The 13,919-nt window shown below is 42.6% G+C and overlaps 1 protein-coding gene across 1 annotated transcript in view; it reads right to left on the bottom strand.

Moving 5' to 3' along the window:
* The window catches only part of STPG2 (sperm tail PG-rich repeat containing 2), a 393,190-nt gene that overhangs the window by 306,394 nt on the left and 72,877 nt on the right, over positions 1-13,919 (bottom strand). Inside the window, exons 8-9 of the mRNA XM_067557395.1 lie at positions 7,509-7,668; positions 1,238-1,401 (exon numbers count right to left, since the gene is read on the bottom strand). Coding sequence (XP_067413496.1) covers positions 1,238-1,401; positions 7,509-7,668 — 324 coding nt within the window. The remainder of the gene's footprint in view (positions 1-1,237; positions 1,402-7,508; positions 7,669-13,919) is intronic.

Below are 13,919 nucleotides of genomic sequence, written 5' to 3' on the forward strand. Positions count from 1 at the left end.
TAGCATATGACTCTGGAGAAAAACAGTTACTTGTAGAATCTTATTTTGCATTATCATCTGTTCAAGCCTTATTAATGTTTGAATCATCTTTGAAAGAACAGAAATTTAAGTCTATTGTCCCAATGATGGGTAGGAATATTGTTAACCATTATTAGATATGTGCTATATTTCCAAATAAGTCCCAGTGAGCAAGAAACATAGAATTGTTAAATTCTTTCAATATCAGGTTGCCTGCATTATGGCATGGCCAAATGGAAACTATCTGGGCAAATCTGTGCAAGCTGATATGAAGGGATGATACTTTCATGCCACCTCCACTCTTTTGAAATATCACCAAACTTACCTGTTTTACTTTATGAATATTTTTTTTTTATTTTAGGTTTGTTAATTAACTGGTGCCCAGTCTGATTCTAATTGGGAATTTGATAGTAATCCTTGCTCATTTTAACAATTGTGTGCATATGTGTGAGGGCAGAATTTGATCCTGCATGCATTAGTTTGACTATATACCCAAAGTAACCAGCATTAGGCCAAATTGCCATACCATGGTGAATATATGGCATAATACAAAAATATGCCCATGCTACTTAACTTGGACTAAAAAATTCTGACTTGATTGATAAAGCTAAGCATTTCAGTAACCTACCTACACAGCATTTTTAGAAACAAAGTGGGATTTTGGCATTCTGAATTGCATGTCAAAATGTCTAAAGTGGGTTTTTTATTTTGGTTTCCCCTCTGGCTCACAGTTATTTCAGTAGAGTTGGAGTCCAATTTCTGGGAAAACAGTGAAAAGTTTAAACATGCATTTATGAACCTATACTGTGCAAGTATGTGTGTTTGTTATTTACTGCTTATTATTTTTCTCTTCTTCACAATGTGTATTGTATTGCAAATTGGGATATTGGTCAGGGTGGGTCAGGGCTCTGAGAGGAAGGAATTTTCCCCCACTTCAGATTGGCAGTGACCTTGGAGGTTCCATTTTGTCTCATTTCCATTGGGTTTAGTGTGCAGGAGCTGGGTAGTGTCCATGGCCTGTGACATACAAGAAATCAGACCACATGATCTACTCATAGAGTCCAAGGCCAGAAGGGATAACATTTTTAAGAACATACATTTTATTTCTAAAAAACCCTTCATGAAACATTTCCAAAATCCTGAGGCATTTTACTTGAACATCCTGACGGACCAAGAATCTTTCTTTACCATTTTTAAAAGGGTAATAGCTTCAAGTTACCTGATAATCAGCTGGTCCAGGAGTACAGAAAGCTCCCCTCTTAAAAATATATAGAGGTCGAGGAGCTGAAGATCCAAATGCTCCCTTCTTTGTACTCTCCAAGAAAGCTTTTTTAAAACTCTCTCTTTCAATACTGTAGTTGAGAATATTATAGAATGCTGGACCTGAAAAAGTCACAGGAGAGTTATGAGTCAGCATATTTTTATCATAAATAGTTATTAGAAATACATTATCTTTTAATATTCATTTAAATAATTGTTATGTTGTCACACTGTAATGAAGTTGTCTCAACCAAAACAGGGATGCCATACATTTACTGACCCACATCAGTGAAGTTATCTGCCAGTTATATAAATGTATGGACTCTGTCGTCTGAGGGATTCTGATTTGCAAAATGACCAGTTATATTTCAGTAATATATACAAGTAATCATTCTTATAAGTTTTCCCTTGTTTTGCCTTGGATCACTAAATAACTACCTCAATACTAGTAGTGTTAGTTTAGATTTCGGCACACCCACACTCACACTCACTGAATAGCATATCTTACTCTGCATGTAGCCCCACTGCCCATGACAGCAGTTACCCAGGACTTTTGGCAGCTCTGGGATTGCGATAATGTGGATTTAGTGAAGAATGTAACAGCAGTTTAATAATTGGGATGACTCAAAGAAAAAGGGACTACTCCACATGAGTAAGTGTGGCAGAACAGGACATAGGATGAAAATCATCCCTGGGCACAGGGCACAGATAAGGCCTACACACCACTTACGTTCTCAAAATTGGACATTGCACAAGGGTGAATTGTACCCTGAGTAAACACCTAGGAAACATGGCACATACAGGAATGTTATTAGATATTAGAAAACAAAAACTTAGTTTAGTGACAGTTAAGGTTGCAGTAGGATGTACTGCATTCACCCAAAATCTTAAAAACATGGAAATAAGAAGTCAAGGGGAATTACTTGTGCATTCCTTTCCATCTTCATACTGCCCACAATACTATTGACAATGCTCCATAAGGCTTTCACTTCCATCTCCAACAGAGACCAAAATTAATATATATCACAACTTCATCAAATTTGCACTCAGATTTGCAAAACCTTAACAGTGACCTCATATGCTTTTATGCCAATTACATCAACAGACCGCACATCTGACTGTCATACATTCTGTGTAGTAATCACTAACCTCCCAACTTGCTCCACAGAGACTCCTGGAAATGGGATAGAGCAAGGAGCAGCTGCAGTAGCTGAGTGCACATACCTGCAATATTCTAGCTGATAAAGAGTTTACCTACTTTCCATAACTGAAGTTTTTGGAGACCTGGGCTCCAAATATTCCATTGCGGGTACACATGTGCTTCAGACCAAAAACTCTTGCTAATAGTGTCTGTCACTCTGTGCCTGTGCATATTCTTTCCTCATGTGCCGAACCAAGGGCATAAAGGGCAATGCAGACCAACTGCCTCTCCAGTTCCTTCTCTACAATTCAAATTATCATCCAAAGCAAAGGAAAAGGAAGGAAAATGGTGGAATATAGCTAGGGACCATATATCTTGAAGATATGCAGTTCTGAAGGTAGGTAATCTTTCTTCTTTGAGTGCTGGTCCTTCTGTGTATTTCATTGTAAGTGACTGACAAGCAGTACTCATGAAGAAAGTTGGTGCAAGGACCCTTGCATAATGAGGACCTAAGGACTGCAGACCCAAAGAATGCATCAGCTGAGGATGCATGAAAAGGTTGTAGTTTCTTATAAAGGTATGTATGGAGCTCCAAGTGGCTGCTTTGCATATATCAATGAGAAGTATGCTTTGAAGCAAAGGTACTGAACTGAAGCAGTCTTTACTCTGGTGGAGTGGTGGCTAAGTAAAACACTTCCAAGGGATTAGATTTAAAACTCAATAATTTTGCTGGAATATTGGAACACTAGTGTAACTTAAAAAGACTAACATTTTCTCCTGTTAATCAGCAAGTGGCTAGAACATGTATTCCTGGAGAATATACAGGCACTAAACATCAATAAACAGAGACATAGTGGGATTTAATTGGACTGAAGATTCTTAATATTGGTTAATTGGCGTGTCTCAAGACAGCTCCTTAAATGGCTTCTTCTAAGTAACCCATTTCAATATTTTTTCTGTTTCATAGGATGTAGTTAAGATTGCTTACTTTGTCAACTATAAACTCGCTGGTTATTTATTAATAACCAATAGGTCCACCTGCCCTGAAACAAAGTTTTTTTTGCCCATCTATAAACATTCTTAGTTTTCTAAGGATATACTAAAGAATGGATTCACAATAATTTTGGGAAACAATATACTCTGGTCCTCACTTACCAAGAGGAAAGCACACCTCAGATGTGTTAACTCTCAGGGGTGTAATCTCTGCTAAAAGCTCTCGACAGAGAGATATGCAGAAGAGATTGTAACAGAAATAACCAGTTAGGCATTTGTGTTGTTTAATGTTTTCTTTTCCTTTCTTTAATTACATAATAGCCATAGTTAATTGTGATTATTTTGCTTGGTTTTGATCATGGTGTTCCTTAAAGTATGTAAAAAAAAAAAAAAAAAAACCCTGTTATTCAATAGTGGAAGCCACATCCTTGAGTTGGCAGTAAAAGAAACAGCAAGAACTGGCCTATCATTTCTCTTTTCTCTAAACTAAATATTCTTAGTAATTCTGAAAACAAAATTACTTAGTGTCCCTTTCAACCCCACATATGGGAGCTAGGGTGTAAGTACTCAGGGAGCAGAGGGTTGCCCTGCAGGTTTTCACTTAATCTAATCACTCATCTGTCTTTTGGCTAAATAAGTTGTCCCCTTCAAAAGGTAGGTCCTCCATAGTGGCCTGTACTTTCCTGTGGAATACTGAGGAGTGAAGCCAGGACTCCCATCACATTGTGTTGGCAGTTGTTGTCAATCTAGAGTCTGTATCAGCTATGTCTACTGCCACCTGAAGACATGATCTAGTCACCAGTTTACCTTCCTCAGTAAGGTCCTGGAATTGCATTCTGTCTTCAGGCCGGGGGGGGAGCGGGGGGTGTCGTCTCTAAATTCCACAACTTTGGAATAGGTGGCAGTCATATTTTGCCAGTATCACTTGATAATTAGCTATGTGGAATTACAAGCTTGTTGATATTAAAAGCCTTCCTACCCAGAAGGTCCAGGCATTTTTGTTCAAAGAGTTAGATTTGTTTTGCTGTTAGGTTTATTTCTTTCCCTGACAGCTTGCATGACCAGAGAGTTTGGAGGACTCCTCAATGTCAGAAGCTTCCAAGAAAAACATACAGTCCAATTCTAACGGCAGATGCCTTGCTGGCAGATGGTAATGGTAATTACTCTCTTCAGAGTAATCCTGCACCTATAGTGTCAAGCTCCTTCTGGTGAAGACTGGTTCCTAAAAGATGGGAGAGTGTGGTTCGGAAAAGATAATGATATCCTCAGTCGTGGTGTACTTCTCCCCAGATGGGAAAGGAAGGCTTTTTTCTCCTCATACCGACAGAGCTGCTGCGGGAATTCCCTTGGAAGTTTTAGGTTCCAAGTGAGAGTGTGACAAAACTGTTAGTGCTCGCTCTTTGTGCAACTCCCTTGCTGGTACCATGATGCTTTTCTTTGCTCACTACCACCAGCAAGGTGGCAGAAGCCAGTAGCAGCACTGAAGTTATCTTAATCTTCTGAGCCTGAGTGTCAGTACCATGGGTCTTTGGGGATCTGGATCAGCACATGATGATTCTGAAGACTTCGATCAAGCTGGGGAGGAGGTCTTCCTCTTAGAGGAGGATCTGGAGGGGGACCTATGTCTAGAATGTAGAGATAGTGGTCCTTAGCTCTACTGCTATTCAACCCTGTATCAGAAGCAACAATATGAGGGGGCACACTTCTCAATGCCTCAGCCTGATGTTCTGAGGGATCTGTTCAGATTGGGTAAGACTGAAGACTCATTGCCTGCTCCATAAGTCTCAACTCTCATGCCTGATGGGGACAACTGAGAAAGGAGCTGAAGATACTGGTGGAAATGTGGGCCTCTCTCAAGCGTACAGGCACCTCGTGTGAACACTACTGACTGGGAAGGGTCTCAGGCAGGCACCGTAGTTTTTGAATCCCAATACACTGGGCACAGCTCAGTGTCCACATTGTGAAGAAGGAAGGGGGACACCAAAAAAGGGGAACAAACTGACTCCCAAGTCTCTAACTAAATATACTAAAATTACTAAAACTATCTAATAAGAAAATATTTTCAAAAAGTCAAAGGAAGAGCTTTGAGGACATTGGAGTGTTCCTTCTTACTGCCACATGGCCTGAGACAGAACTGGAGAGGTGGTCAAGACTGCACCATCCCTTATACTCTCTGCTTGGAGCACAGGGACACAATGTGCACAGGTGCGAACCAATTGGCACTCCTAGCAAAAATCTTCCAGTATGAAACACAACGCTCAACCTTCAAACATGCCAACATAGAACACCTGAAAGTGTGATAGCCACCATCTTGGCCGACATTGGAGACTGAACAGGTGACTGCCAGAGCTAAAAGCATGAGTTCTTATAGCTTGTGCTAAAAAGCCAAGCTTTCAATCTAATAGTTATCACAAACCCACATACTTTATGGGTAGCACATTCAGGCGACACAACACATACCTACACATACCTGCCCTCCCATCCACCAGGTTACACAAACATGTATATTTACATATAATTTTTAAGTGGTCTTTTCACTGTTTGAATCACATGTGACCCTACCATCTTCTACCATCGATCAGAAGCAGGATTTTAATCCTTTGACCCTCAGAGTACATCTACACTGTGATTTAAAAAAAACTCAAGACACAGTCTCAAAGCCCAGGTCAGGACACTTGGACTCGCAAGGCTAAAAATAGCAGAGTAGACATTTAAGCTTCGGCTGTAGCCTACATTAAAGTCAGAAGTTTTCAAACAAATTCATTCCTGAATTATCTGAGCTCTAGATAACTCAAAGATGGTCAAACTTTTCCTCATTTTAAAAATCTTTGAAAGAGAAATTTACTTCTGGGCTTAGAGATCAAGCCTAAAAAGTAAATTTGTGAGGAAGATATAATAGACTTTTTACCCTTAAATGTACCGTCTCTACTGCGATATCACCACTGACCATAATCAGAGCACAGCAGCTCCTCTCCTATCTGATCCCTGCCCTAGTTTCTGGCAGAGGGTACCCAGCTTCACCCCTTGAAGACTCCCTAAAACTGTGGTAAGTGAGAGGTTCTGGCTGAAAATGGGAGGCTGACCACACTCCTTTCAGGCAGGCAGGACAGGAGCTGAGACCTGTATTCAAGGGTGAGAGGAATAGAAGGGAGAGAGAATGGGGAGGGGAACCATATATTGGGAAAGAAATATTTTCAAGGGATGTTTTTCAACACAGTAAGGGGGCTAAGGGCCAATGAAGGGTTTTAGGTCCATAACGGTGAATTTTATGTTATTTTCTCTCTTTTTCTCTCTCTCATGCCTCTAGGGAAAAAATAATCTAAAACCCATCTAGATGCACACAGCAGGATTCAGCAAAGTGTTGGGGGAGGGAGTTGTAAACAAAAGACAGACCCTTAAAGCAACTGTCATCAGTAGATACCATTTGCCAACAATATGGACCTTGTGATTCTCTAATACAACCGTTATACACTTTCCTCCTCCAGGCCCTGCAGTAAGTGGGGAGTGCATCACCAGGATATATTGTTTTACCTGGCTCTGACCTTACCAGACAGGAATAACAACAGAAACCTCACTGGCAGTTGTTAAATTACTATATATAGTAGATATCAGGTAGAACCACACTCTCCATGTTAAGATAGTGCATCTTGGGTATTCTGCTGTTATGAAAAATCTACACAGTCTACACTTCGCAAAGAGAATCCTTATTAAATAACAGCACAAATTAAAAAAAAAAACACTGCTCACATATGCAATTCAAATTATGTTTATTTTAGTTAGGATTTCTATAAGATCAGTAAACCCAACAGGTGCAAATAATATTGCCTACATTTATCACTTTGAACAAACAGTATAAAATTACCAGGAAACACCAAGCTAACAAAATCTTGAATGGAAGACTACATTTGTTTCCCTTTCGGCTCCTTCCAGATTTCAGTATAAATAAGAGTGCTGTTTGATATGTGTATTTTGCCCTAATGCCTACCGTATTTTAATACTACACTTTAAGATTAATTGCTAACTTCCTAGAATATCAATCTGCCTAATATTGGATCATGTAAACTAAATACCAGCAGTACTTGGATTAAATGCAAACCTGGTGTTTTTTCTAGCCTGGAGTCTTGAGTGAATCGAACAGTACTTTGACCAAATGGGATCTTTTTCATTCCTGATGTTTTCTTCAAGGATTCAAGAGCTGAGCGTGGTTCATTATATGTGCCAGGAGCTGGGGTGATTGATTTCATATGTACAAATCTCTAGTGAAGCATAGAAAAAAAATATGCCAGTGACAACCTGCAGCACATTTAGAAATTACATGGGCAGAAAGTGCCCACATCAGTATAGCAACATATAGGGTTTCATCTCTTTCTTAATGAAGTGAAAATAATTTATACATAGTAACTAATATCTTGAATCTATCTGGATATATAGGGCCTGATCTTCAAAGAAGGGAACAAGTACAAATGCTACTTGTATGTTTATCAATATTCAGCTTCTGTGTACCCACAGCCACTTGTATATCTGACAGTTTGCACAGATACGTACTCAGTCTGCACATGCACAAGTGATATAGGACCAGGTAATAGCACATGCCCAACTTCAAAAATCAGAGTCCTTGTATACAACTTTTATTATCGTTATCTGTACAATATATAGTGACTTAGGGCTTTTCCACATGGCAAATTACTATGCTGCAAGCCAGGATGCCAACTGGCCATCGAGCAATATTCTGGGTGGACCCTGCTACAGTTCAGTGAAAGGCATGGACTGCTGTGTAACAAGCCCTTAGATGCATAAGTCCCACTGAAAGTCAGTGCGTTCCTAAGTCACTTATATGTTTTGAAAATCCTAACCACAATTCTAATTCCTATTATTAAAATCATAAGGAAGAGATTACTCACCCTGTGCAGTAACTGAGGCTATGTCTACACTGATGGCAGCAAATTCGCCACCATCAGATCGACTTATTGGGATCGACTGAGCGGTCAGTGAAGACCCGCTCAGTCGATCCAGAAATTGATGTATTAAGACCACCTTCACAAGTGGCATAGCACTGTGTTGACGGGAACGCGGTTCCCATCGACGCAGTGCATTGAAGATGGAGCGCAGAACAGAAGCACAGAAGTCAACAGTAGTTACTCAAGTTTTTTGCGTAGTTTGCGTAACTCTGGTCGACTGCCGCTGAATCTCCGCAGTAAGTGTAGAAAAGCCCTGAGGGTCTTCAAGATGTATGTCTCTATGGATGCTCCAATGTAGGTGTGGTAACTCCTCCTGTGCTTGGGATTGGAGATCTTCGGTGGCAGTGCCCACTGGGCCGCATGTGCACTTTTCCCCATCTTACGCCGTGAGCAGCATCTATATAGCACCGTGTGGTCCAACCGCCCTCAGTTCTTTCTCTACCGCAGTCTATGTTTGAACTCCGAATCAGAAGGGATGGCGGGTGGGTGGGCAGTGGAGCACCAATAGGAACACACACAAAGCAGAGGACGAGAGGGTGGGTAGTGGAGCACCACAGGAACACGCATCTTGAAGAACCTCAGTTACTGCACAGAGTGAGTAACCTCTTCTTTGAGCAGTGTCCCTATGGATGCACCACTGTAGGTGACTGTAGAGCAGTGCGCCTAGATGGAAGGCTGGGGCTTTGGAGTGACATCTACTAAGGCCGATAGGACAGTGCATCCTAGTAGGGCATCTGATGCCATATTGTGGGTAACTGCATAGTGTTGGCTAAAAGTGTCTGTGGATGTTGTTCAGAAAAGTGATCAAGGTGGACAGCAAGTGAGTGGAATGCATTCAAGTTCCAGGTGAGGGTCGCAGTTTGTGGTGTTGGTTGCAAAAGTGGATGCACTTTGAGATCCATTTAGAAAGACATTGTTTGCCTTGTTTGCATTTGCATTGTTTGTATAGCAAGTTGCATCACATCTGCTATTTAAAAGAATCTCTTTTACCTCTTCTGAACTGGACATCTCAGGATCCCAGAACCATGACGGAGTCATGCCTTTAGATGGAGGAGTTCTAGATTGGGTTGAAGAATTTGGCCTGAGTCCTGAGAGAGAGGTGGTGTAGAGTCAATTGTAGAGTGATTGGCAGACAGAGCGCCATGCGCAAGACATAAGGATACCAAATCTGTTGGGGTCATGTTGGGATTATGAGAATGACTCTCACTTGATTCATCTGTATCTTGTGAAGTACTTTGAATACAGGAAATGGTGGAAAGGCATAGTGTAGAAGCGCAGTTCATGTGAAGAGGAATGTGTCCCCTCAAGACTGGTGGTGTAGTCCTGCTCTCAAACAGAATTGTGGACATTTGGCATTGTCGGGTGTGGCAAAGAGATATATGTTCCAATGGTGGAACGTATGCTATAGGGCTGTTGCGTCTAATTCCCACTTATGGTCTTGTGAGAACCTCCTGCTCATTGTATCTGCTGTGGTATTCTGATGTCCAGGTACATATGTGACTAAGATGTTGATGTAGTGCTTGATACACCAGTTCCACAATTTCAGTGCTTCTGAGCACAAGGGTTGTGATCTGGCTCCCCCTTGTTTGTTGATGTAGAACATGTAGCTGATGGCGTCCGTCATTACTCTTATGGTCCTTTGTCTGATCAGTGGTAGGAAGTGTCAGCACACATTGCAGCCTGCATGCAGCTCTGGGAGGTTGATGTGCAACATGGATTCTAGTGCGGGTCTGTAAATGTGCTCCCTAACTGATGAGAGAGGCATCGGTTGTCAGTATCAAAGATGGTGTTAGTTATAGAAAAGGAACCCTCGTGCAGACACTTTGGGGTTGTGTCCACCAGTGTAATGAGTCCTTGATCTTGATTGGTATAGATAGGAGTTTGTTTAGGCTATGTCTGTGGGGCGCACACACTGTTCATAGCCAAGCCTGGAGACAGGGCATGTGTAGCCTGGGGTGTTTTACCATGAACATGGCTGCTGCCATATGGCCAAGCAGTTGTAGACATGTCCTGGCAGAGATCTGCAGGCTGATTCTTACTGTGGAAACAAGACTCACTACTGAAGAAAATCTGTGAGTTGAGAGGAAGGCTCTGGCTTGGATGGCATCCAGCAGGGTCCCAATAAACTCCAGATGCTGCACCGGAGTCAATACTGATTTTTGAATGTTTATCTGGAGGCCAAGGCTTAAAAAAAAAGGTCCACTGTTTTTCTTATGGCTTCAACAGCCTCAACTCTGGATGGAGCCTTGAGGTCTATGTATGGGAATATTACAATCCCTCATTTGCTTAAGTGCACCACCATCATCATGAGAACTTTGGAAAATACACTGGGTGCTGTTGAAAGACCAAAGATTAGCACCTTGTATTGGTAATGGTCAGACCCCAGGTCGAACCTGAGAAATTGCCTTTGGGAAGGCTGTATGGTAATATGAAAGTATGCTTCTTGGAGATCGAGGGCCGAGAACCAGTCCCTCTGTTCCAGTGCTGGAATAATTGTTGATAGTGTGACCATTTTGACCTGTTGTAGTTTGATGAACTTTTAGGCCTCCAACCACCAGATTTCTTTTCGATCAGAAAATAGTGGGAATAGAAACCCTTCCCTCTGTGCTGGGATGGGACTAGTTCTATGGCTCCCAGTTGCAGAAGGTGATTTATTTCTTCCCATAGCAGGTGTTTATGAGAAAGATCCCTGAAGAGGGGAAGGACGGGGTGGGGGTGGGTGGGTAGGAGAGAGAGAGAGAGAATGGCTTGGAGTACCTTTTGTTGGTGAGGGTCAAGTAGTCGCCAAACTGATGGTCTGTTGAAGATGATTGGAGCATTTGCACCAGGGGGAGGCATCTCTGGGCCTCAACAAAAACTCCAACACTGGTTGCTGCACCCCATACCTCCACCTCCAAACAACAGTTTTGGAGTCTGATTGTGCTTGGGAATGGCCTCTGTCCCCGACATTGCAGATCATACTATCACTGAGCTATGACATGTGGAGGTCAAGACTTTGGTTAGGCTGGTTTCTTATCCTGTCTTCTTTTCGTTGCCATATATATATATATATATATATATATATATATATATATATATATATATATATATATACACACACACACACACTAAAGGAGCTGAGTGTCACTCCAGAGTCTTTTAAGATATGTAGGGACTCATCCGTGTGGTCAGCGAAGAGTTCAGTCCCCTCAAAGGGGAGATCCTTAACAGTGGACTGCTCCCCTCTGGGTTCCCCAGATAGATGAAGCCATGATGCTCGTATCATCACCACCAACGTTGCAATGGAGTGGACAGCCATGTCTGCAGAGTCCAAAGAGGTTTGCAATGCTCTATGGGCTAGGAGTTGCTCCTCCATTATCAGTGCCTGGAACTGTTCCCTATTGTCACCTGTAAGATGTTGACGAAAGTCTTGGAATTTCAAATAGCTTATATGATTGTATTTCACTAGGAGTGCCTTGTAATTAGCAATGCAGAACTGGAGTGTAGCTAACGAATAGGCTTTATGACCAAAGAGGTCTAGCCTCTTCCAGCCTCTGTCATACAAGGTCATTCTAGAGTTTTGTTGCTGCCCCTTCTCTTGTACTGCAATGACCACCAGGGAGTATGGTGTAGGGTAAGTGAAAAGAAACTCCATGTCTTTAGTGGGGATATAGTATTTCTTGTCCACTTGCTTGCAGGTGGGTGGAATTGAGGCTGGGGTCCGCCAGATTGCTTTGGCGTGGTCCAACAAGGGCTTGTTGATCAGGAGCACTATTTTGGCAGATGTAGAGGCTTGCAGGATATCAAGCAGTTTGTGTTGTTGCTCTCTGACTCCTCCAGAAGGATCTGCAGATAATCTGCCGCCTTGCGGAACAGTTTTTGAAACTGCCGAAAGTCGTCCGCAGACATTGGAGGTGGTAGCATGATGGCCTCATCAGGAGAAGATGAGGAGAAGTGGGTTGATGGTGTCACCCCTTCCTTTGTTTCCTCCTCCTGTCCTCTAGCATTTCTTATTCAGTGTCAGGCAGTCTAGAGACTGATGAAGATGGAGATTGACTTTCTGTCTGCCTCTGTTCTGTGGGTGGTTTTAGAAGGTGCACCCTATACGCAGCCCATGAGTCCCAATAGGGCCAAGGTGGAGAAACTGGCATAAAGGGTTGCATCCATGGGGGTCCGAACCAGGGACCTGGTTCAGTTCTGGTCACCAGATATCGGGGACAAGAGGCTGGTTCTGTGTGTGTCTGCTCTTGATATGATGGAGGACAGCATGCAATGGAGTACTCCTCTTCTTCCACACTCGAGTGGAGAAGAAACGTGCTGTTGTGTCTCCAGAGAGTGGGCATGTGGTGCAAGGAACTCACTGAGGAGAAGTAGTGACTGGTGTGTGTCAGAAATGAGAGGTTTCTGGGGTATCTGAACTCCTGTGGTACCAGCAGGAGCATCATCAAGACCAGTGGTTGTGTAGTTGTTGAGGGCATAGCTGGTGCCAAGGGCGGAGTGCATTCCTTTAAGTGGCTGATAGATGATGCCAAGGACTTGCTCATTGCTGGTGGTTTAGTCGGTGCTGAAGCACTCAGGATTTTTTTTGTGGAGGCAGTTGGTACTGATTTTGAAAGTCTCAGTGCTGCAAAACAGTGTTTCTGCCTGCAGTCCCACTTTCTTAAGGTCCTTGGACCTGTCCTTCGTAACAGTCCCGGAAGTGCCTGGATGGTTGCAGAAGCTAAGTCTCATCCCTGAGGATGTTGAGACTATGGACCTCACCAGGGATGCCTTTTTCTGGCAGCTCTTTAGAGGATGAGCTAGTGGCCCTTTTCTTTTCATCTGGGTGGGACAGGGTGGATTTTCTCTTGGGAGAGCATGGCAAGTGAGGGTCGACAAATGACTGTGCTGATGGTGAGCATGACGTAGGAGAGGTATCGGGGCCAGGTTCTGACGCTGTCGCAGAGAGTTCTCCATGAGTAAAAGTTTTAGCCTCAGTTCATGGTCCTTTCTGGACCAGGCCTTTAAATTGAGACAGTGGATACACTTCTGAGAGATGCGTCCCTCACTGAGGTAGCATATGCACCATGAGCAACCATCGCTCACAGGAATGGCCACACGGCAAGACAGGAACCTCTTAAACCCAGGGCATCCAGGCATAACCTGAGCAGGGAGAGTTTTCTGATTGGGAAGGGCATAGAAAAAAGGAAACCTATGCTAAAGAACAACAAGGAGGAAAGAGTAATGGAGATTTTGGGGAGGTTGGGGCAGGGAAATTAAAGAAAATGGCTAGTATCTACAAAACTATAATGGAAATTCTACTATTACTGCTATTAATAAAGAATAGGGATGATTGAAGAGTTCTTGAGAGCAGTTGAGAAGCAACTGTAGGGCAGTTGGATCACATAGTGTTATATAGATGCCACTTATGGTGCAAGATAGGGAGGAGTGCATATGCAGCCCAAAGGGCACTCCTACCAAAGATCTCCAATCCCAGGCGCAGGAGGCACTACTGCACCTACAGTGGAGCACCCATAGGGACACTACTTGAAGAACAAATGTTCAATTATGGGTTCCTAAAATTAGGTATT

This window comes from Emydura macquarii, unplaced genomic scaffold (genome assembly GCF_026122565.2).
Source record: "Emydura macquarii macquarii isolate MOO-44397 ecotype Brisbane River unplaced genomic scaffold, CSIRO-AGI_Emac_v2 contig_1790, whole genome shotgun sequence".
Taxonomy (NCBI): Eukaryota; Metazoa; Chordata; order Testudines; family Chelidae; genus Emydura; species Emydura macquarii.